This window comes from Guyanagaster necrorhizus (genome assembly GCF_019112545.1).
Source record: "Guyanagaster necrorhizus MCA 3950 unplaced genomic scaffold BT62scaffold_35, whole genome shotgun sequence".
NCBI lineage: Eukaryota > Fungi > Basidiomycota > Agaricomycetes > Agaricales > Physalacriaceae > Guyanagaster > Guyanagaster necrorhizus.
This window is the reverse complement of record NW_025064914.1, coordinates 35,209-62,093: the sequence shown is the minus strand read 5'-3', so window position 1 is coordinate 62,093 and position 26,885 is coordinate 35,209. Positions and strand designations below refer to the sequence as shown.

At 47.4% G+C, this 26,885-nt stretch overlaps 9 protein-coding genes across 9 annotated transcripts; 6 read left to right on the top strand and 3 right to left on the bottom strand.

The window, feature by feature from the left end:
* Positions 1-1,993: 1,993 nt before the first annotated feature.
* Positions 1,994-3,635, bottom strand: BT62DRAFT_1011248 (uncharacterized protein; the record flags this gene model as incomplete). The annotated part of the gene is made up of 6 exons (XM_043177764.1): positions 1,994-2,687; positions 2,739-2,828; positions 2,882-3,030; positions 3,089-3,103; positions 3,179-3,308; positions 3,538-3,635. The coding sequence occupies 6 exons, from the start codon at positions 3,633-3,635 to the stop codon at positions 1,994-1,996; spliced, it is 1,176 nt and encodes a 391-aa protein (XP_043035180.1).
* Positions 3,636-4,429: 794 nt separating this feature from the next.
* BT62DRAFT_1079852 (uncharacterized protein) lies at positions 4,430-6,219 on the top strand (the record flags this gene model as incomplete). Its single annotated transcript, XM_043179532.1, has 3 exons — positions 4,430-4,959; positions 5,037-5,821; positions 5,881-6,219. The coding sequence occupies 3 exons, from the start codon at positions 4,430-4,432 to the stop codon at positions 5,904-5,906; spliced, it is 1,341 nt and encodes a 446-aa protein (XP_043035179.1). The 3' UTR covers positions 5,907-6,219.
* Positions 6,220-7,508: 1,289 nt separating this feature from the next.
* BT62DRAFT_936810 (magnesium-dependent phosphatase-1) lies at positions 7,509-8,577 on the bottom strand. Its single transcript, XM_043187187.1, has 7 exons — positions 8,508-8,577; positions 8,366-8,452; positions 8,207-8,314; positions 8,044-8,150; positions 7,931-7,992; positions 7,831-7,876; positions 7,509-7,767 (listed from the first exon to the last, which is right to left on the bottom strand). Exons 1-7 carry the CDS (start codon positions 8,546-8,548, stop codon positions 7,652-7,654), a joined length of 567 nt encoding a protein of 188 aa, XP_043035178.1. The 5' UTR covers positions 8,549-8,577; the 3' UTR covers positions 7,509-7,651.
* Positions 8,578-9,985: 1,408 nt separating this feature from the next.
* On the top strand, positions 9,986-11,973 carry BT62DRAFT_955490 (uncharacterized protein). Its single transcript, XM_043188338.1, has 5 exons — positions 9,986-10,094; positions 10,156-10,547; positions 10,600-10,846; positions 10,901-11,376; positions 11,432-11,973. Exons 1-5 carry the CDS (start codon positions 10,005-10,007, stop codon positions 11,715-11,717), a joined length of 1,491 nt encoding a protein of 496 aa, XP_043035177.1. The 5' UTR covers positions 9,986-10,004; the 3' UTR covers positions 11,718-11,973.
* Positions 11,974-12,805: 832 nt separating this feature from the next.
* Positions 12,806-14,868, bottom strand: BT62DRAFT_982675 (cytochrome P450; the record flags this gene model as incomplete). Its single annotated transcript, XM_043189708.1, has 10 exons — positions 12,806-12,881; positions 12,939-13,199; positions 13,262-13,343; positions 13,391-13,590; positions 13,717-13,805; positions 13,865-13,980; positions 14,039-14,181; positions 14,244-14,475; positions 14,530-14,619; positions 14,679-14,868. The coding sequence occupies 10 exons, from the start codon at positions 14,866-14,868 to the stop codon at positions 12,806-12,808; spliced, it is 1,479 nt and encodes a 492-aa protein (XP_043035176.1).
* A 684-nt stretch (positions 14,869-15,552) lies between these two features.
* Positions 15,553-17,061, top strand: BT62DRAFT_936805 (uncharacterized protein). The gene is made up of 10 exons (XM_043187186.1): positions 15,553-15,715; positions 15,772-15,844; positions 15,891-15,968; positions 16,021-16,073; positions 16,122-16,215; positions 16,269-16,519; positions 16,574-16,588; positions 16,639-16,691; positions 16,742-16,760; positions 16,809-17,061. Exons 1-10 carry the CDS (start codon positions 15,676-15,678, stop codon positions 16,997-16,999), a joined length of 867 nt encoding a protein of 288 aa, XP_043035175.1. The 5' UTR covers positions 15,553-15,675; the 3' UTR covers positions 17,000-17,061.
* Positions 17,062-17,789: 728 nt separating this feature from the next.
* BT62DRAFT_469795 (uncharacterized protein) lies at positions 17,790-18,672 on the top strand. Its single transcript, XM_043181050.1, has 3 exons — positions 17,790-18,069; positions 18,124-18,348; positions 18,401-18,672. The coding sequence occupies exons 1-3, from the start codon at positions 17,928-17,930 to the stop codon at positions 18,481-18,483; spliced, it is 450 nt and encodes a 149-aa protein (XP_043035174.1). The 5' UTR covers positions 17,790-17,927; the 3' UTR covers positions 18,484-18,672.
* Positions 18,673-18,955: 283 nt separating this feature from the next.
* On the top strand, positions 18,956-19,870 carry BT62DRAFT_1079844 (uncharacterized protein; the record flags this gene model as incomplete). Its single annotated transcript, XM_043179531.1, has 2 exons — positions 18,956-19,694; positions 19,754-19,870. 2 exons carry the CDS (start codon positions 18,956-18,958, stop codon positions 19,789-19,791), a joined length of 777 nt encoding a protein of 258 aa, XP_043035173.1. The 3' UTR covers positions 19,792-19,870.
* A 932-nt stretch (positions 19,871-20,802) lies between these two features.
* On the top strand, positions 20,803-23,515 carry BT62DRAFT_1011238 (uncharacterized protein; the record flags this gene model as incomplete). Its single annotated transcript, XM_043177763.1, has 13 exons — positions 20,803-20,850; positions 20,907-20,952; positions 21,010-21,262; positions 21,313-21,337; positions 21,635-21,804; positions 21,870-22,214; positions 22,284-22,368; positions 22,396-22,482; positions 22,538-22,585; positions 22,636-22,793; positions 22,849-22,983; positions 23,043-23,430; positions 23,489-23,515. The coding sequence occupies 13 exons, from the start codon at positions 20,803-20,805 to the stop codon at positions 23,513-23,515; spliced, it is 1,815 nt and encodes a 604-aa protein (XP_043035172.1).
* Between the last annotated feature and the right edge of the window lie 3,370 nt (positions 23,516-26,885).

Sequence of the window (26,885 nt, the reverse complement as noted above, 5' to 3'; positions counted from 1 at the left end):
AGCATTTGATTAACCGCAACAAGTAAGCTAACTACTAAGACGCGGTGGAGGTACAGGGCCTCAGGATCCTCTTTCCCTCTTGTTCCAGTCCCTCCGTTCTTCCTTCTGAGTTCCCCGGGTGTTTTGGCGTGTAGTGTGGAGTAGAGTAACGGACATGTATGGTATTTTGTGCCCTCGTGGTGGGCTAATTGGTTCGTTTGATCGCGACAGCTTGGCCTGGAAATCCATCTGAACAACGTCTGAACGAATCTCTACAGCCAATCCAAATCCCGAACGGTTGCAGTCACGTTTGACTCTCTTGCCTGAGCAATAGTTGACCGACGACGATTGCTAGCAGACGGGTTCTATGAGAGATGCTGCTCCCGGGCATTGGTGAATTGTTTTTCTCATCAATATATCTCAGCTTTTCATGTCTGTATGCTTAGGGAAATAATGGATATACGCTCATTCAGTACCGAGTCCACATGTAAGATTGACTCTATTTCGCCAGTCGACTTGACGGTTCAAACGTTGGTCCGCCTGGCTATTCTGGTTCCGCCGACGTACGAGGGTTATTTTGCTGCTAAAATGCGATGTAAAAGCATGCTGCTTCTTAGCATATCTGGTTCTTGTGGGCTTCTATGCCCTTTTGAAGGTCGGCTACATGGAAGAATGATTCATTTTCCTTTAGGTGGTACTTGATAGGTACTTGGGAGCCAATCCGTTACGATCGCGATCGATCCTTTCCGCGTGTGCTCTTTTCTGCCAAATTCTAGGGCTTGTCATTCCATCTAATATCGGCCACCTGAAATCGCGGTCCACGAATATGCTTTCAAGCCGTGGTGTACCCCCGACATCAAGAGACATAGCTGTATGTTCATCTCTGGCTAGTACGTTTTGGACTGCCCTAATGTCCGTACTAGTATCGAAGGAGACTGTTGTCTCCATGGCGCCTGTTTTCAGGTCGTCTTTTTCCTTGCCTGCATCTACCCGTTACATTTTCTGCTTTTCGCGGGAACGGGGCAAAGAGGTGGACTGGCGTTTGTGTAAGCATAGAACCACCTATCCACCGGAATTTAGCATACCTTGATTCCGAGTGGTGCAGTCGGGCGAGTCTCAAGCTTCTATCTCCGATGTGCTAACGACTGAGAAATTCTAAAAATGGCTGTTGACGTTTTCTTTGCCAGAACTTCTAGCCCTTCGAGGATCACGCGCACTAGCTCGGAGTGATACTCGTAAATTTTTATTATCTGTTTCCTCAATATCTAAACCGCCACGCCTCGCCATTTCTCGGAAACCGTGAGCGTCGCGCAGCCCTTCCTTTCTTCTCTTGCTAATCTGTAGTTTAGACCTGATCTCGGATGGGTTACGACGCCTATGGGCTAGCAGCAGCGGACCGAATTTGGTCTTGCTCCCATTGTACTTGAGACGACCTCTCTTGGGGTACGTTCGTTCACCTTTGAAGTGCTTATCAATCTTAATTTTGTCGCATCTGACTTATTATTCACGAACGATTTTTCCAATGCAAATAGGATTACTTTAATAGCGCTCGTTTGACTCTTTGCGTAGCCCCTCTTCACCCTTGCATCACAATGACGCCAACTAGGTCTTTGCGTCATGGGTTAGCCATGACACATAGCCCTAGTTAGCGTTCTTGAGATGTATTCGATACGAGAGTTATATGAATAAATCTGTTTATTAGAAAGTTATATGCTGGGAGCCCGTATATCAATGACAACGATAAAAAGTAAGTACTTAGCAAGGATAGGGAGAGCATTTTTGATAGCATGAGCATAGGGATACAATGACAGCAATACAGCGGGGACATAACAAAGAGGAAAAGGGAGGTACAGAAAATGTTCGTGCAAGAAAAAATGGACGGAACGATAGCGAGACGGATAGCAATGAAAATAAGAGAGAAAGCAAGACAGTAGCAGTGTCAAGATGAGAGAGAATTCTAAAATCGTTCGTGCAGGATTTTTATATTTACCAGAAACTACTCACGAGTATCCTCTCAAGGAGCAGGCAATACCCGAGAGTCAAGGCGCATGGAGATGACGTTGCCTCCGACGAAGCGGAAACGGCTATAGTTGGTATCCATGATCGGTTCGGGCACCGTTAGAGAGCCAACCCATTGCAAGGGAGGTGGGCTTATGGTCGCATTGCGGGTGGGAGGGGTGGATTGACTGGCACTGGGTGAAGTGGAAACGCTCCCACTGCCGGTCATCGAGGAGCTAACTGGTGAAGGAAGATGGCGGCGAGTCCGAGGCGGACGGAGCTCGACACCGCAGGCGTCACGGAGAAAGTCCCGTAGTTTAGGTACAGTATTCAAGTACCTCGCAATGTAAGGTCGAGTCGGCGCCACGTGCCAGTCGTGGCGACGGCGAGGCACGATCGGCTTGAGGCGGCGGTTTTCTGGGAGTGGCAACTTGGCGCGGATAATAATGGAGCAGGGAGGAGGGAGTAAAGGAGCGGGCGGGTGGCGGATGAGGGTGGAGAGGGGAGCCAGGGTGATCTTTGAGGTACTAGGTTGGGGGAGGGCTTGGGGGAATGGAACTGGCATGGCAGGTGGGGTGGGATTGTGGATGGTGTGGAGAACCGGCTGCAGGTCGCTGTGTTTCTCTATTTTGTGCCGGTTGAAGGCGGCTGGGTCAGCAGTAAGCACAAATGGCATGCAGTCTTGGCATATTAGGTGTTGGATGTCATGACTGTTGATATGTCAGCTGTAAGCACTTACAATGGATGAGGCTCAGACTCACTGGACAGCTCTTATGTGGGTGCGAAGATTGCTCAGTTGTAGATTTTTGAAGTCTGCATGGCAGCCGGTTCCCAGAGGACAATAGTGTAGTCTGGATGCAAGATTGTTAGGGTACAGTCAAGATATCAAGGACAGACAACTTACTCTTCCACAAGAGCATCTCCTGTGAGGTGGGTTTTTTCATGCCTGCGGCAGTCAAACCTTCGGCTGAAGGACCAGGGACAGCCCTTACCAATCTCACTGCTATAGAGAAAGCACTTGAATTGAAGAGGTGTCGAAGGGGGAGAACCGCGCTAGAGGAAAGGGTAAATAAGTAGCATGAACCAAAAGAAAGGGTAGGGATAAACGAACGGCCATAAAGAACGACTGTCAAACTGAAGGGGGACTTTCTCGTGACGGTTCAAGTTGAAGAAAGACTTTAAAAGATGGCAAGCCAAGTACGACATCCCCCCCGATTCGGCCTGGTCCTGCGCTGAATCTTGATCGTCTACCATCTATGCGGGAGGCGCCGATCCTTTCAAGATTGTCGCCGTCTAAAGACAATTTAGGGACAAGGTCTCCAAGACTGTTACTGTGAAGCGAGGTTTGTGAAGCGAGGTTTGTTCGGGTGGAAGACAGGGATAAACGTTGTACCCTGGTTTTTGTTTATTTCCTTATGGCGATGCAAGTGCCTTCCGTTTTCTTCCCCCTCATACGTAGTCCTTACTCCTTCTCTTAAGCGCCGTGAAGGTATATATAAGTTAAGTTATACCTATAATAATACTAGTATATAGGACATGAACGGGGGAAACCTGGCTGACGTCGCCAGAGCAGTGATCAGATTGGGCCGCAAGGTAGTTGTGAGCCGTGGGCACGCATCAAGATCGGGACCACCATCATTGATAAGGTTTGAGCGCATCAGGGACGGGACCCCGGAACTAAAGAAAGTGGTGGCCGCTCGAGCAAGCTAGCTAACATCGAGACAGGTTTATAGAGCTGAGAACATGCAAGGTCAGTGTACCATGCCAGTTCATTTCCTCTGTACCTTTTAGACGCAATCTAATAATTAACCGGTGCCCAGTTATCCGAATCTAAAATACCGTCATTGACCATGATGTGAGGTTGTGAAAGATCAAAATAATTCAGGACGGGAGCAAATCTCGGGCCCAAGACCAAGGTCAAGATAAAGTATGAGATCCCGTAGTTTGGTTCCTAGCACCTCTGGCCATCTACGCCCGAGACAATGGAAAAACCGAGAGCAGGTCCTCGCAGGGTCGTCACGGTGGAAGTTGATCCGGACGCTCGGCTACATGTACCTTGCTGAGACCTAGGTCAGTATTTTGGGATATTTAACAAAAATGAACGGGTTTCAAAGAATGGTTTTGCAGGACCCTGTAGCTTTCAAGGAGTTTTGAGGTGGCTCCGTAGTACAACCAGTTTTCGATTGGTTTTCGACGTGTAAAGTTCGCGAATCGCGGACGCGTCCCGGTCCGGTGTAAATCGGATGTTTTCTCACGCGACCTGAAAATTTACCAGTCCCTCTCATTTTCTCGCTTGCGACGTCTAGTGGTGAGAGAGAAGGAACGAGTCTACTCTCCAACGTCTTTTCACTTGTCTCGTGAGGTAAAGTTCTCCGCCATCCATTTATCTTTAATCCCGGCCTCTTCTGCTGAAATTAACTGGCTAATTTATCAAATATTTTAGATGTCTACCATGCCTTGTTCATTTTGTGGCACCTTGCCAGGTCTTCCAGCGATTCCTTCGGTGACGCAGCAATTTCGTTCACCCCGCTTGAAGAGGTTGTTAAGCCAAAATGAGCCTCCCTTGGAGACGGAGAGATCCACTCTACGCGAGACCATCACGACCGGCACGGCTGCAGTTTCTCTGCTCGATGACAGGATACTGAAGGCACAGAGACTCTTGGACACCTTTATTAATAAAAGAGAACAGGTGAAGTTGTGCATCGACGACGCCCGATCTCTTTTGCATCCTATTCGCTCCATTAACGATGATCTCCTTCGAGAGATCTTCTTGTGGTGTGTCTACGACTGGGTGGATGTCATGTACCATTGTCATGGTAACTGTGACTCCTTGTGTCCTCTTGAACCCCCATGGACATTATCCCATGTCAGTCATCGGTGGCGCACCATCTCTCTCTCATCGCCGTGCTTGTGGACCTCGGTCATTTTGAACTTCTCCATTTATTCTGAGCTCATGATTCCATACCGATATATCATGTTCAAGTTCGGATTACAGCTTGAACGCTCTCGAGGTTGTGACCTTTCTGTTTTCCTTTCGAGTGGCCGTGACGGGATCACAGCCCATCCGATCTTGGCCATGCTGGACGCCAGCTCGTCCAGATGGAAGTAAAGTCCCTCTCTGGGAATCTTTTCTCGAGACTGGACACTCTCATTGTCCGTATCGAGGCCCGACGAATGTCGCCGGCACGGAACATGAAGATTGATACCTTCCAATCCGCCTCTCAGCTCCGATGTTTTCAAACCATCAACGATGCGGATCCCTCACGTATCTTACTCCTTCCTTGGTCGAACTTGACCAGGTACAAATGCTCCGATGCCTTGAGCCCCAACAACATCGCTATCCTTCCACAGCTGACTTCTGTCAAAACGTTGATATTCTATTTCAAAAGCGACCCAAAAACCCCGACAGGTGGCGCGCCGATAGTCATGTCGTCGGTAATAAAGCTTAACGTGTACGAGTTATCAAAGTTACCGGAGGATGCCATTTCCCGTCTCTTCGATTCAGTCACATTCCCTTCAGCTACATACGTCAACATCAATTTCAAAATGGACCATGATCGCATCCCTCGTTTTCCCATGCTTGCGGTGTGTGGCAAACTGGAAACCCTTCGGCTCAGGTTGAACGTATCCTCTGATCAGAATGTCAGAGCGCTTCTTGAGTGCCTCAAAGCCGTCGACAGCGTTGCACACCTCCAGCTATGTATAAAGGTCGTTCCGGATGCTCTGTTAAACGGTTTCGTCATCTCGCCTCAATCACACCATATCCTCCCGAACCTCCAAACTCTCACTTTACACCTCTTAGCCTCTACTGGAGTTGCTGACTTTACTCCAGCCGTCTTGTTCCGTATGTTGCGATCACGCTACATGAAGGAACATGGGGATATTCTACCTACGATCGGAAAGGGTTTGCTGAAAGGACTCCGGCTTAAATCATGGCGCAAGCTCATTTTCGACAATTTGGAGAACCAGAGGAGCTGGAAAGAGATATGCGAGGGGATAAGAGTGGTTTATGATTAATTTAAAAACATGGAAAGCGTACTACGTGCCGCGGCCTGAACCACGTCGAAATATTGGACTCGGTAGCCATGTCCTTCGACGGTGGAAGTGGGTCAACCTTGTCACGCTCGTTAAAAAGGGCTCTGCTCGCATGGTGGAAGAGGCGGTGTCGACGCGGTAATCAAATGACTCCCACGCCTCTTTCGCGAGGCTTGCCAATGAGTATTTGATGGCTGTAATGGTCAGTATCTGCGAGATGAGCATGAATACTACGTCTTGTACCGGACGAATGTCGGTGTCGTTGAGAATGATGGGCCCCTGCATCCAGACGTCCTGAAGAGTCGGGAACGCTTGTGGGAATTCGAGGAGTGTGATAAGCATTCTAGCTGAAGCGCTGATATTCGTCATGTAAGGGAATAACCGATTCCGTTTCGCAGCATGGTCTCGTTAGTAGGTGGTGTGCCACCGAGTTTTCTCCGACCAAATGAAGGCTTTGCAACGTCGGGCGATGAGAAAGAAATGCAGTTATGGCAGGGACTGAGGTGTTGGGACGTGACATAGTAAATTGGTGAGGTGAGGAAGAATGTCCGTGCTGCAATTGAACATTATGAGCGTGATGGTGTGTCAAGTCGTCGGTGCCGTGGCTTTCCAAAAGTAACAAGGGAAGAGGCGGAGGCGGATGTCGTGAGGATGCGACATTTCAGCTTGGAGAGCGTTTCGCAAAAATCTTTGAATGATAGAAGGATATCAAATTTGCACTGCTGTACGCCTGGCAACGGAGCAAGAGAGACCGATATGAAGCGCTGGTCGTACGAGATTGTGGTAAAGTAGCGACCAACCTCTTCCATCTCGTATCGGAATGTCGTGGACGTGATATGGGGCTTTTTAATGAAGTAAAGCCGCAAGTGTCGCAGGGCACTAAGTGGGGTTCCGGTATCGCCAAACTGAACCTAGATTCCGAGGAGCTTCTTGCCAGTGGATGTGTGAAAGTGGTATGAGAACAGGACTTCGTTGAGTCGGCGGCAGAGACGTGTCACTGCAACTATATCGCCGTTGTTGATCTGATGAAAAATCATGATCGAAAGGTCATTCGGGAGATCGGGTAATGAAGCTGGTCGACGAGATCCTTCTGCACGGCCATTCAAATGAGCTGTGGCCGCTCGGTGTTCGCCATCGGGATCCAGAGACACTGGCATGTACTAAGTACAAGCTGATCAGCAAACAGGGGGAAATATAGTCATGATCTAGACCCACCAATCTCGAGAATTACGCCGTTCAAAATGCTACAAACACATGCCTAAGCCATGACGGCAAGACCCAGCCAAGATGCTGTTTCCTCTCCTCAAACAGTGAACAGAGATTCAGAACTGTTCAGTAGTCTGGCAAATCACCATCGATACTCGCGGAGTTCGTAATTGTACATACCTGTTCAGTGTTCTGGAGTAAATGACTACTGAGAATTCGAGAAAAGAAATCGTGCACATAGACGCGACGAAATTTTACAGTGGGCGTGGATATTCATATTGAGTGTAACATAGGATATCAATACTTGGGTTGAGATGAAGTTCAGTACAGTTTTGTTCTGCGATGCTGGTAGTTTATCTTGATGAAGGAAGAGTTCACAAACCTGTGTGAATGATTAGAATTACATGGGTTCTATACATTGGCACAGATTTGTTCATTCTGCATGATCTCCTGTCGTAACATCTACAGCATTACGACCCTGCCACAATGAAAGCCCTTTCTCAAAAACTTTATGGTTGACACCGTCCGGTACGAGGCAAAAGGTAACACCTAAAAAACCGCAGTCATCTCATCAGTATTGCACATATCTTCAAATTGCGTTGGAGGGCCAACCTAGTTGCTCTACTTCTTTGTTTCTATGCTCGTCGTCAAAGAAGAGCTAGAACAGATGCTCAGTCTATCAGCCGAAATGGTAACTGGATGACAATCATACCATTTCGGAGTAGGCTATGCCTGTCTTCTCGTGAAGTCGCTTAAAGTGCGTCAGTTTTGACCCTGCATCCAGATTCAGCATTTCCTGTTGTACAAAATGGGACACGGACGCACCGGGATATATCTCCGCCTGATCAAAGAAATGCGCGGCCTTGGTGGGATTACTATCCTTATCGCCATGCTTAGGCGGGACAAGAAGGAGCGAGAGGGCCTGTCTGGCTCTGAAAGAGGAAGTATAAGCCTCGTGGAGATGACGCAACTGCTAGGAAATTATCACAGGTTGGGGGCCGAGGTTCTCGATGCCGCCGCTATGATGACCTCTGCCTCCCGCAGTCGGTGAAGAATATGAGGGACATCCCGATAGAAAGATATAGGCGAATCGTGTCTATATCATGGTCAGAATAAGCGTATCATAGGGAACAAATAAGAGTCTTACCTGTCTAAAATTTCGTTCAAGGTGTTCTTATATCTATGCAGAGGCCCGGAAACGTGGGTATCTATCCACAGATCCCACAGGGTATAGCTGAATAATAATAATAAAACCTATGTCATCAGGAAACAGATAAATGATGTCGCACTCTAAATCGAAAGCTACGAGCTTTGGATATCTTGTGGTCATCCTGGAGATGGTGATGGTTTCGACTCAAGTGAGCTTCGGTCGGACCGGCCGAATCTACGCCAAGGACCCTGTCACATGATCCATTTAGGGCAGGTCGAGTCGCGCGACGTGTAAGGACTCTTTTTTTCCCACAGTGCCGTCGAGCCAAGCCTATCTTCCTTGACAATGTTCATATGAAAATCGCACAAAAAGTAGGACACGTTCAACGCCATCTTACAGCGAGGTGGAGGGTGTACTTGTGAGTGTATTCAGTTGCAAAGGATGATGCGAAAACGACGGGCCTATGCTGCAAGTTGAAGAGAGCCATCTCCTATTACAAACTTCAACTTCGAGTCAAAGTAAATTTTCCCGCCACGCTTCCACGAGTGACTGGTGGAGACAGGATGAGCATTCATTTTATCTTATCTTCTCAAGTACCTTGGCGATGAAGACATGAAAGCATAATAGAAAATGATGACAGCGCAAAATGTCGAGTTCACCTAGATACTACGAACGTTCGCAATGGTTGTCTCCATTCCCCGGAGAATCCGCTCAATCAAGGGCACATGGTCTCCATCGTATGCCTGAGGTGTGCAGTGAGACATGGATTACTCCTGGGACAGCGCATTGGCCTTGCATTGTTGATGCCATTATAGTAATCGGAACGCTGGGTAACCATACCCACTAAAACCCCGTTGTGATCTATCCAGTCTTGCGGCAACGACTTTTCATCCTTCAACGGTCCTTTCCAGGTGGTCAGCACCATCTTGCGTTTCGTCGCTTTCGACCCATATCTTGTAGGGCCGGCTGCTAGTCTATCCAGGGTGAGCGTCTGGTTCACGATGTCAAGCCAGGTGTTCCGGACTTGACTGGCTGTATGCCATTTCTGGGGGCCTGTCGTCTCCTGTGGCTATGCGTCGTTGACATAGGATCTTCCACTATGAGGTGTGTCACCTCCACCATTAGTATTCTATGGAGCCTTGTTGCCCCTTTGTCTATTACACCTTCAGCATCATAGATATTAATCACTGTCGCTCCTAAAGCTACTCCGAGAGTCGGCGTTATCTATGCACCGCCTCTCATCGGATAGCGGTGTTCTCGATTACGCAAGCTGACGAACCTCTTAAGCCACTTTTATCAGTGACGTTGTTTTCCTCGCCAAAGGTGCTTGCTGAGGGGCCTCGAGAGATGGAAGAAAGACAGTTTACGAGCACGAACCATGCACTATCGAAGGTGGATATAGAGCAGATTTAATATTCCGATCTTGCTCCGCTCATTTTCAGTAAAAGATCTGTATTGCCTGTAATTCTTTTGCTACAGAGTTGTAACGATGACAAACTGGAACACATACGTAAAAGGGTAGGTTTGTGTTTAAATGTTTCTGCCGAAGTCCGGCATAGAGGACAAAAACGTGGTTCGGATAATGAGTGCGTCGAGAATTTACCGGCAAACCGTCCTTGACCATTCACCACCCACCATGTCACCATCCCTGTTCTCTTTGCCTCCGGAGATCCTCACTCAGTGCATGGAATATCTGGACTACTGGTCTCTGCTACAATGCACGAAGGTACGTGCGCTTTTGGCACAGCCCGAGATGTCGCTCAAGTTGTAGTTTTCGGGCTCATAAGGTCTGTAGAGCATTCAAGAACGTTGTCAATGGCTCTCTTGCACTTCAATACAAGACTGAGCTCGCTATGGACAGCATGGAGGATGGAGAGAGCTCCCACCTTCTAAATGCCGAGCGGCTGGAACGCCTTCGTGAACTGCGGCGCGCCTGGGCGAATTTGGACTGGAAGGAGTTCACGAGCATTCCGTTTAGCGGAGAATGCAGCGCATACGAGCTCGTCGCCGGAGTATTTGTCAAGATGTTCTTGGGAAGGGATTTCTCCTCGACACGACTTCCTTCGTCGACGCGACCTACTGTGCATCAGGTGGTGTTTCCGGACCAAGACATGTTAGTGAAAGATTTCGCCATGGATCCAAGTCAAGACTTGCTCGCGATGCTTGTGGATGATGCGTCGTTCGTATAAATTTTTATTGCTTCCCTTCGCAGGATGTTGAACTATGGCCAGACCTCCTTCCTATACGACAAATCGCATTCTCACTATGCATTTACGGTCGCTTTCAACACTTAATGATCACCCTGAGGCGGAGGTACCGCGAATAAATATCTCTATACGTCCAGGAGAAATGTGGGCCAACCTTGTGGGCGTTTGTACCATCCAGGTGGCGCAAGACTCTCTAGCCCTCTTCATTCGCCAGCCTATCAAAGAGTCGCATTTGTACATCTGGAACTGGAAGACCGGAAAGCTTCTAATCGTGCGTGGTACCATCGTTGAAGCCGGCCAAAGCCCATTCTCATAATCCTTCTAGAATCACGATGATCACGGTGATCTGCCTAGAGGCGTGTACCATTTCGGATTCGTGACCTGGAATACCTACATTCTCACAACAACTTCATCTCCTGGTTATATCTATCTGGTGCAGATTTCAGAGGAATTGAAATATAGGACGATTGTCGTGCTTCAATTGCCAGAAATCGTGGACAATGTTCATATCGATGCGGCCATCACACATTCAGGAGCAATCACTGCGTCAGCAATAGACGGCGAACTGTTCATCGCTTCTCCAGAACGACGCATACATACGTTCACCGTAACGTACGCATTTCTGGATCCTGCTCGGGAGGCGGCGACATATACACTATTCGTCCCAAACGAAGCATTCTTGCAATATATCTCGGATTACGAAGATAGAAGTAAGAATCTTTTGTGCTATCTCTTATGGGAGAACTGGGGTCCCAGACATACGCGTATGTTGCCGAATGAGGGCACTTTCAATTGGATGCGGTGGGTCGCTTGTATCATCCTGACCTTTCTCGATAACTAAGTGATGTATACATAGATACGCCTACGGGGAGAAGGTTGTATGCCCCGCTATTCCGGGGAGGAACGTATTGCAGGTGCTAGATTTCAACGTCTATCCATCGCGTCCTCGTCCACCGACCACGTGTCCCTTTTCTCGAGGGCGTATTATCACCGGGCCGACTACGCTAGATCGGGCACACATCTTTAAGCAAAAAGTACAGACCTGTCTACCATTCTATTCTACTTCGCGGGAGATGGCAAAGGAGTATTCGGGGTTTATGATCGACGAGCAGAGGATCATTGCTTTGAAGGTACATGACTAGTCACTCTTGTTGGTCCTCAGAAAGCTGCTGATATGTGATATGCTCCTAGATGCTTGGAGATATCGATGATAGTACTGAACTTGAATCTGTTGATGTGTACTCTTTCTAATGCGGGGCCAGAATCTGGCCCCTCGCCTTGTATTTTCTCGTATTCTGCAGGAAACTCATTTGGACACAGGACTTCTATAAAAGCTGTCATCTGTTAAAGAATAGAGACAATCTTTTAATTGGGACTCCTTCCTGCGCAAAAATCTACATACTAACTTTCGATGTGCACATAACTGTACGAACGTTCTTGATTATCATCAAACAAGCCCAAGAGTGCAGATGTAATTTTCGAGCAGGGCGAAAATTATCGAATTTTATGTGCATGCAGAGAGACAGTTGCAGTCTTATTGTTCTGGTATGATTATCCTCGTTTTGACCCGTAAACGTGCTCATTCCTTGCGCCCAGGTCATAATGTGAACTCAGAATATTAGCGCCTCTAGTAGGTTATTTGAAATAGCACGATGCCGAGATGCCGCGGCCCGATACTGGGCCCACTACACTATAAGACAGGTTGGGCTGGCCAATTTTTTCCCTTTGATCTCTCTCCTGTCTCATATTCCCCTTCTCGATGAGCGACATCGGCTTTGACAAAGACTGACACCCAGGATCGCAGACTGCCATAGCACTGACCGTTACTCAAACGCAGAAGCGCGCCATGACATTGATCGTAGCAACGAACGTTTCTTTGGCCGGACAAGATCTCGCAGAGGCAGGAAATCCTTTAGATCCTTGCCTGGCCCTCTGATATGTTTCGCTGGTCTGTGGTATTGATTACCCTCTAGTGATCCCGACGGGTGTCCTCCCTCCGAGAACGTCAGGCATTTGTTTCCGGGATTTGAACTTGGCAAGTCGACGTCATCAGAAGACTGGGGAATTCCTGATGATCGCTGGTGAGTAAGGGTAGGAGGATCGACCATTCCTCGGGTCCACTCGGGACTTGGAAGGGCCCGGATTCTCCGAGCTGCTCATTCTTCTGGTTTCTGGACCGGCAGGGAAGGTATGTCAATAGCCGATTTATCGTTGGCGAAGTAGTTACACCTCAGAATGCCTCATTAACTAAATGTACGGCCTTTTCACTTCTTGGCTTGATCACGCAGTTGAATGGCAACGTATCACTAGAAAAGGGGTATCAAGACCATTATTCAACGGTAAACTAGAACGCACTATCATACCTGAGAACGCCTGACACTTGGCCCGGAACAGGCTCTTGAATGACACCATTCTCGTCGCGAGCTTTTGTAATGTTGAACGCTGCGAGCGACCTCGCCACTGTCAAGAAGATAGATGCCTCTGCGAGATGTTGACCTGGACAGATCCGACGACCAAAACCGAAGGTCACCTCGCGAGGGTCCAGTTGGGGCGACGGACCCAAGAAACGAGTGGGATCGAAGACGTCGGGGTGAGGATAGAATTCTGGGTCGCGAGACATTTGCCTGGCAGGAATAATGGAGTTGAGAAGCAGTGTGCCTAAAAAAAGGGAATACGCGAGACTCGCCATATGTTGTAGATGACTATCGATCCCTTCGGAATGAAGTAACCGTTGTATGTATCGTCTTCCATCGTCCGGTGAGGGAAACCTGACGCTCTTAAGTTGGTGACTGGAACCAAAGTATGCCATACGCACCAGTCGGTATGGGGGAATGCCACCTGAAAACTTCTTGTAGCGCGGCGAGAGTGTAAGGAAGCCGCCCTTCGTCCCGGTCGGCAAGAGTAGGAAGCCTTTCACCGCCAGTAACCGAGTCGATTTCTGCCTGAACGCGATGCTGTATTTCAGGGAACATCGTCATGGCTTTGAAGAAGGTCTTGATAGAAATGACGGTCTGGCTCTGGCGTCAGTTCAGTTCATAAGATGAGACGGAGCACAGTACCGTGTCAAATCCAGCTATAGATCTTTAAGGTCAGTTTTAATGTGTCGAAATCCAAACGGGAAAGGGTAACTCGCCTCCGTACATTGTCGATGCAGTCCATTTGATCGCAAACTCGTCTTCGCCATCTTCAAGATTTGAAGATACGTAGGAATATTCTGCAGTACCCTTGGCCTAGTGCAAATTATGCATTATAAGTCATGGGAGATAGAAGATAAGAAGAGATACGCCACCATCTGATCCTTCACCCAATTGAAAGGCTGAAGCGTCATCTCTTGGACATTCGCGTTCCATCGCTTAGCGAGTCGCTTGAATCCCGCGCCTGGAATCCAATCAGGTAGGTGCCGAACTGCCCGCACAAGTTCTGATTGTCATTAAAAAAATAAGAAGCGGAACGATGCACATACGAGCTGGAAGTTTGTTCACGAGGAACTTGGGAGAAGCCATTTGTAGAAACTCGGCGGTTATCTGTCGGCACTTAGCGACTAAAGGGTCGTTTTTGCTGATGGTGTATCCATATGCGATCCGGAGCACGATTGATGCCACATCACTGCCAACCAGCCGGATGCCGATAAGCGAGAGTGTGAAGTCCTACTGAATGGAGTACGTTACTCGTGAACGTGATCAACCCAATGATCCGGATCTCGCAGGACGTCCTTTAAGAATTTGCGTGTTTGTTCATCCTCTATGTAGTAAAATCGCTGAAGGTTTTCCATTGTACCCAGGAGCTTGTGGAATAGCTTGCGCTGTGCACGGAAGGCAGATCCGTACCCCAGAACGAGAACTATATCGCCCCATCCAGAGAGGATATGCATTGACATCGGAGGCCTATCCGAATATCTCGCTGTTAATGGCATTTAGTGTTAGTATAAGTAGTCGAAGGAATCAATGGGCGTACCAGAACGATTGTTGAGTAGTTCCTTGGCAACATTATATGAATTCAAGACAATGATTGTCTGCCCTAGCACAGTCGCCGAAGATATTCCTCCTGTGACGTAGGTGAACTTGACAATTCTGTCAGACTGTTCGCGAGTCAATGAGACCTACCATATCTTTTCCCCCACTCTGCCCACGTTACCCATTCTCGTTCTGTGGGCATATCAAGCAAATTACCAATGATAGGCAGTCGCCTTGGGCCCGGAGGAATTGGACCCGAGCGTGTCCCGCGTAGGAGAGAGATGAAAACCCATGCAAAGGCCCCCAAAGCAAGAAAATTGGCCACAGACAACAGAGCCATTGGGAAGGATGGAGCGCTAGATCAAGCCACAGAGAGGTAGACTTTATCAGACCTGAGGTAACAAGGATCTTATTGACGGCAAGTACAAAAAGAGGGTTAGGAATCTTCCACTCGGACCCTAATTGCCGGGCCATGTGCAGCCAAACATCATCAGAAATCAGAGAAGATGACGGTCCAATATAATGATGTTGGTCGGTTTCGGCAGGTGCTGGTACCCTGCAATCTGAGACGCATGATACCGATTATACCGCAGGAAAGGAACACTAGGCCTAAATGTTCAGGACCGCAACATTCATATGCCTGCATCTTCAGACCGGATTCCGGAACTGGTGACTGGACGAAATGAAGAACCAATTATAAGCGAGTTACCCCATCCGGATATCGCCTCCGTTGCTGTGGTCAGCTGACACAAAACGACTCTATTTCACCAACACCGACCAAGATACCAACGCCATCACTGGCCAGCCACCAGCGCCATTACCTCACTGTTTGTCTTTTGCTTGTATTATCTGTGGAACACATGAGGTATGGATGCTGTTTTTTAACGTACTACATTGCATAATCACATGCGCAGGTGCTTCTTATTTGATGGACCTTGGCTCGTAGTGCCCGACAACGATGATGGCCGAATTGCCCTTCATATATTTACTCCACCGCTGGGAATATTTATAATGAAGAATATATCTTCGCTTGTACAGTGCTACCGATGATGTGTTGCTAAGAGTCCGCCAATTCGGAGAGAGATTCTATATATCTTCAGAGCGCGCCTTCACGCCTAGACGTTTCTGTCTAGTATTTCCTCCAGACATGAGCGTCATCAGCGATCCATTCGGCATGATTCTTGTCTGTAAGTTGCGCTTATCATTGTTAGTGGTGCCTAGCTGATATCATCGTTACCTCTAGGCGTATTTTTAAGCATCTTGCTTCTAGGCGTCATGATGGTCCAGCTGTTTCTATACATCGACCGCTACCCGACGTCGGTGTCTATGTGTTTTGTGCGACGTGTCCTCACAGCACTATAGGGATCCTCCTTATCTCAAAATCTTCGTCGTATCCCTCTTTGCTCTGGATGTCATCAATTCGGTCTTCGTAATGGTCTGGTATGCTCAGTTCTAAAATCTGTATTTTTCCCGGCATTTATTAGTACATCAGGACATATAATATGTTGATAGACAACTTTATGAACCCGGCGGCATTCGGTGGAGGTAATGTACTATCTCCCTTTGATAGTTACTGGGCTTACCGTCCGCCAGCCGATTGGATTGTCTGCACCGATCCGGTGCTCTCAGGCCTCATGGCGTCCATGGTTCAAGGTTTCTTCTCCTGGAGGGTCTGGGTATTGACGAGGTATGGCTTCTGCTTTGCCCCTTGGGGCGCGACTCAGTGACTATTTCATCAAGAAATCCATTTTATTTCGGGTTTGTCGTTCTATGTGCCATAGCTTCAACAGCTGGTGGAATAGGGACAGGAATATATGCGGCCATCATTATGGATTTCAGCAAATTTCGGAAGATCAAGGCGGTCGCACTCATCTGGCTGATATCCGGCGCATTAGGAGATTTGGCTATTACTCTGATCATCACAAGTTATTTGCGCAAAGCTAGGGGAACATTCCCTAGGACAGACCGCCTTCTGAGAAAGCTTATAAGGCGTGAGTTGCAATAACGTTTTCTCCGAATGTGATACTAATCACTTCGGGCGCTAGTAACAATGCAAAATGGTGAGTTGTGCTCGGGTTCCTGATAATAAATTGTCTCACTTCCTTGAAAGGTCTCTTGACATCCTTACTCGCCGTTGTCGATTTTAGTCTGTACCTCGCTTCGGTGGGCCTTATCTTTTATGTCGTCGTCATATGCTCATGTTCTCTGTGTAGAACAAGCCTTACTATTTTGGTGAGCAAGTTTTTTGTGTATCATACGCCCCATTTATGATCTCGCTAGGAATTGCGTTCCTCATACCGAAACTGTATACTAATTCCGGTGCATTGTCATTGTCTTCATTCCATCATGCCCGAAACTTACTCTCACCGCCAGCTCTTTCAAGTCTGAATGCAGTTTGTGATACATCCGTGTTTTGTCTGTCGCTTTTTCTCAGGAACTTTCTAGCGCGCTGTAAAGTACTCGACTACTGACGACTCGGAGCGATCCTCACATCAGCGAATGACGACGGAGCCTAGGTTTTGGAATGGCGCGGCCCATACCGGGGTGAGTGTAATAACTTCAATTGGATAAGGTCGTCTTTGAAACATTCGGTAGATCGAGACCGGCGCGCGCCCTGCAGAAGTGAGTGATTTGATACTAATTGGATGGTTTTCATTTCTCGGTATCAGGGCTTAGTTATCTTTATCCAGGTTGTCGTCAACGTCGAAACGGAATCACACGAGATGTCCGACGTGGATGTGTTGCGGAAAGACAAAGATTTGGCACCATATTAGGGATTTAAGATCTTGACTAACATGGTTGGGGCAATGCAGTACGATGATTCAATGAATATCGCACGACATTGGCATGCGGTGATACCCCATAATCTGTATGATCCTGAGAAACTGGGAAAGGTGTAATGCTTCTTTAATGTTAATTGTAACATTCAGAAGATAGGAAGACACAGGTGGATGTTGAATGGTGCTCTCTTATAAGTACTCAGGACATGCTCACTGTCAACTTGATGTACAGGTACCGGTTGTTTCGGCCCGGATCACCCAGGGTCAACATGGCTTTCCTTTCAACCATGACGGGGAACCTGATGCGGCGCCTCAAAATTCAACAATAACTCCCTTTTGTTGACAATTCAGGTATCTATACCCTTCAACCGTTTGATAACGCTATCACTTCGATTGGTGGGCTGTTCCAGGAAAGTCGCGACGTAATTCTTCTGGTGGATGTTGTGCGGCCCCCAGTTGCTATCATTATTGTCCCACGGACAATGCAACTTCATCAACAAAAGAAAACCGAGTGTTCTGACCTTGATCTAGGGGTAATGGCTTCGGTGTACTTATACTGCTACGTCTTCTCTGTTTTCCTACAGCGACATTGCCCCCAAGACTCGTGTCGCGTCGCACAATGGACGACACATATCTTGATAATCCCATTTTGTACCAGCTCAGCCAACCAGTACCGAGACCACCCCCATCTGCAGAAACACTTTGCAGGATCCAATCTCTGAAGGAGCGCCACACCGAGCTCTGTGCTTTAGAAGGCATCGGTATGCTCTTCAAAAAGTCTTCGCTTCTATGATATTAACCGCATTCGTTCGTAGTCAAACCATGGAGCGAGATGAACTCTAGAATTCAGCGCTGGGTGTCTCCATTCAGCAACCTCGTGGTCTCTCCTGACGACGGGTGCTACATCCCCGTGAGCGAAGCAATAGTACAACTGGAGTCTAAGCTTCCGGATGAATATTTCCCGGATTGGCCCGTCCACCGCGAGCGTGATGGGGTGCCAAGATCTACCCACACGTCGTTCTTCGAAAATTTCATGTCTGGTAGGCTGTCGAGCTCGTCGAGTTTATTGTTCCCCGATTGACGGCGCAGCAGGTGTTATCTCGATTGAGAAGAAGCTTCAGCGTGATAAACAATATGTGCTTGACAATATTCGTAGGCTTGAAGAAAAACTATGATCAATTCTACGTCTTGCTTGTAACGACTGTTGTGGATTCTTGCTGCTTTGATATCTTTTCGAAAATTCCAAAGTTCATGACACGTTCCATGTATTACTGATACAATCTCTCAGTCGCTACTGATTGGATGCCTGTCGGAGTTCAGCGCGCACGTGCTCTTCACGCCAACGCCGTAATCGTCTGCGGCAGCCGATAAGAGCTTCAGATTCATCCAGATAACGATTGGGGAGAGTTGAGATACGCATGCTCTGAGTCACATTTGCCCACTTACCATGACCTCGAAGAACAGAAAATAATATTCTGTGTCGGACTATTAAGGGCAATTTGGATGACTGGACAGTAGTAAATTGTGTGAGTCATGCAGGGTGGCGTAGTCCCTGCATGTTGAGGTTCTCGATCGAAGGTATCCCCATTGTGGCCTTCGATACATCGTTGACTCGTCAAATAGAAGCGGTAGCATTTCCAGCCTGCTATGGTCTCTCTGGCTCAGGTTTCCCCCCATCTGTCCGACTATCCTGCTATCGATTGCTATGGCGCATCGCAAAATGGCACCACCCGCGAAGTAGCACTACGGGTCATTCGGCTTCCTTTCAATCTTTACGCTAAGGACGGGTACGGCGTGCCCGTCGGCGAGGCTATCGCTACTCAGTTCGTCTCAGAAAACATCACTATACCAGTTCCGCATATCCTAGACGTTGTATCGTCCGGCCCCAAACACCCATACTTTCCAAACCTTAAGAGCAACCTCATTCTCTCGACAGGCATCCCCGGGACTGAGTTCGGTCTCAGTAGTGTAAAAGTCGATGACATGTCTGAGGAACAGGCGTCGGTGTTCGTAAGCAGTGTTCGTGGGTGGTTCGCCCAGCTCAGAGCGTTGCCTCCACCGGGCCATGCGATATCTGGTGTCAATGGTGCTTCCTTCCTTAGCTATCGGATCCGAGACGCAGAACTCGTCGGTCCCTTTGCGTCACAAGAAGAATTTCATGCTCAGTATTTTTGCACGCTATGGGAACCCCTCGAAGATCACGATCGTGCTGCGCTAGTCAAGCGCAATCGACGAAGTACAGGATATGCTTCACTCACGGCGACATTACGCCAACGAATATTCTCGTGGATAACCAGATACGCCCTATTGGGCTGGTTGATTGGGAATGTGCAGTATGAATGCCGGAATACCGGGAATATACGCGGGCCATATATATCCGGCAGAGGTACAAGTGATGATGGAACTTGTTCCGGCACATATTTCCAGATTATGACGACGATTTAGAAGTAGAGGCGGCGATTTGGAAGCACTACATGCCGTAACGATTCCGATTACTTTCATTTACGCTCAGATTTACACAATAATGGGTCCCAGAAAAAATGAGACAATACCGACACCCACGTCCCCTTATTTTAATGGCAATTCATTACCAAGCGGACATCCATATGCGGTGAGGGAAAACCAGTTTGGCCACGTAATTTATCCAGCTTTATGTATTCCCTTTGTCTGCGCAGTACACTCAGGTAAATCTTGGTTGTAATGTTCCTCAGCAATGGGCATAAGTACTAAGTAGGATATAGTATCAGCGAGTATTATATCCATAGTATATACAGCCCACCACAACACACAATCTTCCGAGCAGGCCAGTCCGTATATGCAAAACCTTTAATGAAGGCACTGAGTGTTATTCCAGGAATCATAACTAATAACACAACGCACGGGAATGCATAAAGCAGCACTATGGGATGATTTTGCTTGACATCACTCTTGCTGCTAGCAAATTTCAGACCGAAATAATGTTTGGAACATAACGATTTCTGGGTGTGTCACAGTATTCCGGACTCAATTGTATTCTCCGCAAATAGGCCAGACTACCAGCACGGCATTTGACAGAAACTCCTGGGGGGTCAAGCGATGGTTCATTGACAGGTTGGAGGCCAAAATTCTAAAGAGTTGCTTCATTTTGACGGCATCCAAGAAGTATACAAGACTGTAAGACTGCATGAATTAGCTGTCTCTGCTAGTAACACAGGTGTGCATGATGCTGATATCTCGGCTCATTTCGGACCGATGGATTAAAGTATTTTTGGAAAACATTGCCGCCGGCAATGTTTCTTTCATCTTTACCTTCGAACCCGAACCCCGTGAAGGCCGTTGCTTGAACGCGACCTATTCCCACCTTACCGCCCTCAGTGGGTTTACAAGCCTAGCCATTGCCTAAACACGACGCTTCATCATGTCCGCGACAGCTGCAGCTGCTTTGAAATAAAACGCGAGCCAATTGTTCAAAGAAGCAAGATTCGACGAGTGCCTATTATCTCTCTATGATTAACATGGCTTACCTTATCTCTCGTCTCAGGGCGGCGGAAAAATATCAGCAGGTATGGAGCAAACTTGTTACTTTCCCATTCTCAGTTGACTCGGAGAAAACGTACAGGCCGAAGAAATGAGCCCTCACGATGCTGTATTTCCCTCCGACCTAAGTGCTGCCTTGTATGAGCTCTGAGATTATCGTGGGATCTTTGAAGCGATCTGTCGAGCTGTTAAAAAACCGAACGGCGGTATTAATCTGCACCAACGCCTGTCCACACGAATAGCAAAACATCTTATCTACGGCACTCGTGGTGGTGCCATTTCATCTGAGTTGATCTCTAAAAATACCTTTACTATCGAGACGCCGGAATCGTCGCCCAAAGAGTGGAAGAATTGGCGGTGTATGGAGAATGAGAAGCCCGACGCTTCAGCTGCCGCCCAATTGAGGCTTGTTGAACTGCCGAAGTCAAAGTGTGACCCGTATGTATTTCCTTTAATCTTAACCGCTATTGGCTTGACTTCCCCGATAGTCACCCGGGCCTCGAGTATTTCAAGGTTAGTAATACATAATTTTTTCCTTCAGTTTTCTTGACTCTTCCCACCATAAATCGGCCATGATATACCCATGTCACTTCCTGATTGATGAGAACCTCAACAGCAAGACGAAAATCCTCTCTGCCTGAGCCAGCTTCGCTTCCAAGGATCTCAAAGTTGGCAGTCTTCTTTGGTGGCTGCGGGGATGGTGAGTTAGCCCCCTTATGCTTTGCTCGTGACTAATCTCCTTCTGCTAGCCCGACATGTCTTTGGAACACTGATTATTCTACATAAATCATTCCTGCAGCTCGGGACAAGAAGCATTTTCGAGTACATCTAACTCTTCTTGACATCCATCCAACAACTCTGGCTCGGGATCTGGTTCTTTTCATGCTCATGGATGATTTGATCGCCAATTGTAATTCTGAAGACGAGGCCGAAATCAGAGCCACCATATTCTACACTTATTTGGGTGTCCTCATGCCCTCGTAGGTCACCACAGGTTAGTATTATTTCTCTATCCTGGCATTTGTCAACTCATTCGTTGCTCCAGGTTTCAAGAGGTTGTCAAGAGACTAATCAACGGGTTCCAAGCAACTCCCCTCAGAGTTCCTGCTTGCATACACGTTGACCCCAGAGCAACACCAAAAATTGTACGCTCCTTGACGTACTGGCGAGACGGACTGTCCCGTAAGACCGTCGACGGCGTGCTGGCCCGCCACGTCTTTAGCTCGCGCGCACAAAAATTTGAGCCGAACCCGGATCTCCCTCCCGAGGTCGTGGATAAATTCTACGCTCGAGATCTACGCGAACTGAAACGTGAGCGGGCGATCCATATCGGGGATGTAATGACGGATGACGAGGTCATCCAATTGGTTGGAAGAACCTTCGCGCAGCCGTGCCCCGGGCCAAGCGATCCTCTAAGTCGAGATGTGTGACTTGGGAAGGCTCGGGAATGTGTGTATAGGGCTATGTGCAAAGGCCTTGAAGCAGGGACTGGATGGGTATTACTCGATGCGCACAGGGAGGAGAAGTGGTATAACAAAATGTCTGTGTTCATCCCTCTGACAACCTTGTAGAAGCGAGACAGTGGTTTGGAGAGGATTTGGAAAACGATCAAGGACAATTCTTCGACGAACAGCGGTGATGCAGATCTCATTAAAAAGGTTCCGCTGACTGAATGATGATGACGATGATGATTGTTATTGACCTTGTTTATAGGTCAAGACGGACATCAGCTTATCTTGGAAGTCCAGTCCATCGCTTTTCGTACGTGTACTGGCTAGGTGCAATCCTCTCTTTTCTGACATGCCTGTCAGGACCGCGATATCGTCGAGGAAGGCACAGACTATCCCAAGATGGATGGAAATCCCTTCGAACCAATTCGCCATCTCGAGAAGATCAATGCCAACATGGACAGCTCGAGACCTATCGACTTCTCGAAGGCTTTTACTCGTATGTGGCTGAGCAATGTTCCGTAAGCGTTGTCTAGCCCTGATCTTGGCTCGACACTAACCGGTTTCTATCACCAGAGACTACACCCACGGCCCGATAAACATGGCGCTCTACGTTGTGCCAAACGTTGAAATCTCCCCACAGGCGACGGTCGCGGCCAATTGCTTGCTCAACACTGAACTATGGCCTGATGATGATAGGTATTATCACACGTAAGCTCAGCGCATATATTATCTCAGTCTAAGCTTCACCTTACAAAAATATCTGGCAGCTATACATTTCTCGCTATCAAGGAGCTCCCAAAATTCCTTGGATGCCGTGTCATCTCGATATCGCCTTACACGACAGTAGTCCTTGTTTCTAGCACATTCCCAATACCACTTAAAGAGCTCGCCTCCCGAAATGAACTCACCATCTGGCTTACTCGCATCCGCCTCTGTACTATCCGACCCTGGTATTCAAGGCCAACACCATGCCTCGTTCACTACCCCGACAACCTCGTGGTGTTTGTCGACCTCCTGATACACCTCGACAAAGTAGGTTTCCTGGCTCACTGGTTGACAGAATTCCTTGGACGTGTCCTGTTGAATGACCTGGTGACCGACATCATACCGTCCTTGGGGGTTTTCCCCATTCTCCTAGAGGAACGAACGCAGCGAGTACCTATGCATCGAATAAACTTGGATCCTTGGAACTTGGAATTGAAGACTGTCCTAGCAGGTGGATACAAGGTGTTGCCGTTGATATGCTGTGTATGTATCCAGCCCTATAATTTGCGAATTCAGCATAATACACTAAGATACACTAGTAACTGTAGGGCTAGCCACTTGAGGACTATGGCTGAGGCTCCAAGCCAATAGTCATGCTAGTCACCAATACTAAGTCCAGGAGGGACTTTGTGAAATGGCATGACCTAAAGATAAAAATCCTAAGTCAAGTTGGACTTAGAAATGGTACCTCAAATGGGGCCAATTTTATATGCCACTAAGATGGGTATACTCTGAGGTAGCTAGAGGTAGCAGACTCTGGGTAGCTGTGGAGTATTGAGTAGAGACAGCATCTCATCCAGGAGTAGTAACAAAACAGAACCTAATAATCTATGACTAGCACTCTGAGTTTGACTTGAAATGTCTGTCAGCATTCTCAGGTCACTTAAGGGACTAGAAGAGTAGAGCAGATTGGACCAGTCTAGCCAGATCCAATTGGACCAGGAACCCAGAGTAGCCCAGGGTAACAATTATTGCTCTGGGTAATATAAAGGAGCCAGATACCACCAGACGCTAGGAGCCTAAAATAAAGCTGTGTGGAGGTTAGCTGGATCTAGGGCAGTACTAGGCAGGTCTAGAGACATTGCTAAGTCAAGATAATGGCCTGATTTTGAGGTTAGCCAAGAGAAATCATTATTCAGCTCACTTATTTATAGTTTCTGTATCTAGTTGTGTATGTATAAAAGTAAGAGGAGGGGGAAATTGCAGGACAAGCAACCCACCCCCATGTTCAGGCCTTCTAGCTCACTGTAGTTAGTCCCTGGAACAACAGTTTTTGAGTTCTGCTTTGACTTAGTGATTTATTTAAGTTAATTTGTAACTTAAGGACCAACTACAGTGAGCTAGAAGGCCTGACCATGGGGAGTGGGTTGCTTGTCCTGCAATTTCCCTCTCCTCTTACTTTGTCACTTAGAAAGGATATGTCACAATTTTAACACTTTACTCCTAAAATTGCTATCTGCCAATGCTTAGTAAGTCAATGCTTACCTAAGCCTGACTATAGCATGGCCTTGACCATGGGGAAACTATGGATGACAGCACTATGATGACACAATAAGCTGCATCTTACTCAGCACCACATAATAACTGGTTAGCAACAGCACAATAGCAGGCATTGCTTCATGCCCTTTTTATAGTAACCACTGTGGCATACAATATCCTCACTGTAGCAATGGCATAGTAGAATGACAATGATGCTCAACCAGATGGACATGGTTATTGTCATTAAAACAATGAGATAGGACTGTGGAGACAGGACAATAGTCACCTGTAGGGTGAAGGGTTTTCAGAAAAGTTCTAAGAAAGTGATGCACATTTGTAGCACCTAATAGAGTATGCTGTTAGCTATAACATAGACTACAGAATACCAATCAGTGACATAAATGAAGTAATATAAGTAGATACTCACCCTCACACAGTGTAGCGATAAGCAGAAACATGGTGAGGGTGCTTGACAGACCATATTCAATATATATAGTCCATCCTGACATAAAGGAGTATCAAGCTTGGCTGGTGGGATACAATGGAGCTCCTGCTTGCTAATTCAACACTCCCCCTCAAGCAGAGCAAAGTCCAAGCTCAGTAGCAAAGTGCTTCACCTTGGCTGAAGATAAAGGCTTGGTGAGAGCATCAGCAACCATGTCCTCAGTGGGACAGTAAACAAGATGAAGAGAGCCTTCACTGATGACCCAGTGAATGAAGTGGAAGCAAATGTCAATATGCTTGGTTCAGGCATGATACTGATGATCTTTTGAGAGTGCAATAGCAGACTGATTGTCTGAGAATAAAGTTGTAGCCTCAGTAATTGGTGAGAAAACCTGAGAGAGCAGACTGCAAAGCCAGAGCACCTCCTTTGATGCATGAGTTGCAGCCACATATTTAGACTCAGTGGTTGAAAGTGAGATGATCTCCTGCTTTTTAGATGACCATGAAACAGCTCCACCATTCAGCATGAAAGCATACCCAGTAATGGCATGCCTATCCTCTGCCATGCTCTCATCAGCATCCACATAACCATGCAAAACCTTTCTGTTTCCCCCAAACATCAGCCAGTAATCCCTCATGCCCTTCAGGTAGCAAAAGATGTGCTTTACAGCCTTCTAATGAGCCTCTGCAGCAGCCATTGAATATTTTGAGACTGTTGTTGTGGCAAATGTGATATCAGGGCATGTCCCAAGCATAACCCAGATCAAGGAGCCAACAGACTCCCTGTAAGAGACATCTCTCATAGCTGCAATTTCTCGAGTGGAGGCTGGTGCAGGAAAGAAAGACAAATGGAGATTAATATCCATTGGTGTAGAGACTGGTTTGAGGTCTTCAAAGCCATAGTGACAAACAATGGCATTGATGTATGAGTGTTGGAAAAGAGAAATGGAGTGTGACTTATGGTCATGCATGATCTCAATGCCGAGAATCCAGTGCAGCTCCCTCAAATCTGTGACTTCCATGTATTTTGCCATACCTTCCTTTATCTCTCACACTAGATGCAATGATGATGCTGTGATGATGCAGTCATCAACATGGACAGCAATAATAGTCAAGTTTCAGCCCTTCTGCTTGTAAAACATGGCTTGATCAACATCACACTGCTTGAATCTCAGCTGCACCACCAAAATCTCAATGAGACATTGATACCAGCGATGACCACTCTGCTTCAAACCATATAGAGTCTTTATGAGATGGCAGACTTGACCAGGATGGGAGCCAGGCTCAGGATAGTCAGGAGGTTGATGCATGTAAATGATTTCTTCATTGGTGAGCTTTCCATTCAAGTATGCACCCTTGATATCGACTTGATGGAGCTCTAGGTCGAGTGCCACAGCCATAGCAAAGATTGAATGGATAGATGCAAGCCTTGCAACAGGAGCATAAGTGTTGAAGTAGTTGATGCCAGATACTTGTGAGAACCCTTGTGATACCAAGTGAGCCTTGAACTTGACTATGCCTCCCTCAGCATTCTTCTTGATTTGAAAGACCCACTTCGAGCTCACAACATTTGCTCCAACTGGTTTTTCAACAATTTTCCAAGTCCCTGCAGTCTTCAACATTGCAAGCTCTTCCTGTATTGCATCTTTCCACAAAGGCCAATCAGGCTGATGCTTTGCTTCAGCTAGACTGCATAGCTCTAAGGCTTCTATATCGGCTGTTGAAATGGCCATGGCATACTCCTCAAGAAAGTCAGCATCCTCGAGTATCATCAACCAATCTGCCTCTCCTTCTTCCTCAAACTTGAGAGGTTCATTGTTTTTATTGGTGTTGGGATAGCAATCCCGAGCGAGTACGAGAATGTACTCGAAGATACGATGCCAGTCAGCAGCAGCTGACTTGGATCGTGATCCGGACTTATT

Bases quoted from the DNA above. Each gene is read 5' to 3' on its own strand.
- BT62DRAFT_936805 (XM_043187186.1), top strand. From the start codon at position 15,676: ATGAGCGTCATCAGCGATCCATTCGGCATGATTCTTGTCT. The intron at 15,716-15,771 runs GTAAGTTGCGCT...CGTTACCTCTAG, and splicing joins ATTCGGCATGATTCTTGTCT to GCGTATTTTTAAGCATCTTG. The intron at 15,845-15,890 runs GTCGGTGTCTAT...ACAGCACTATAG, and splicing joins TACATCGACCGCTACCCGAC to GGATCCTCCTTATCTCAAAA.
- BT62DRAFT_936810 (XM_043187187.1), bottom strand. From the start codon at position 8,548: ATGACCACAAGATATCCAAAGCTCGTAGCTTTCGATTTAGA. The intron at 8,453-8,507 runs GTGCGACATCAT...ATTATTATTCAG, and splicing joins CTCGTAGCTTTCGATTTAGA to CTATACCCTGTGGGATCTGT. The intron at 8,151-8,206 runs GTGATAATTTCC...TTCCTCTTTCAG, and splicing joins AGAACCTCGGCCCCCAACCT to AGCCAGACAGGCCCTCTCGC.
- BT62DRAFT_955490 (XM_043188338.1), top strand. From the start codon at position 10,005: ATGTCACCATCCCTGTTCTCTTTGCCTCCGGAGATCCTCACTCAGTGC. The intron at 10,095-10,155 runs GTACGTGCGCTT...CGGGCTCATAAG, and splicing joins CTCTGCTACAATGCACGAAG to GTCTGTAGAGCATTCAAGAA. The intron at 10,847-10,900 runs GTGCGTGGTACC...TAATCCTTCTAG, and splicing joins AGACCGGAAAGCTTCTAATC to AATCACGATGATCACGGTGA.
- BT62DRAFT_469795 (XM_043181050.1), top strand. From the start codon at position 17,928: ATGGACGACACATATCTTGATAATCCCATTTTGTACCAGCTCAGCCAA. The intron at 18,070-18,123 runs GTATGCTCTTCA...ATTCGTTCGTAG, and splicing joins CTGTGCTTTAGAAGGCATCG to TCAAACCATGGAGCGAGATG. The intron at 18,349-18,400 runs GTAGGCTGTCGA...ACGGCGCAGCAG, and splicing joins CTTCGAAAATTTCATGTCTG to GTGTTATCTCGATTGAGAAG.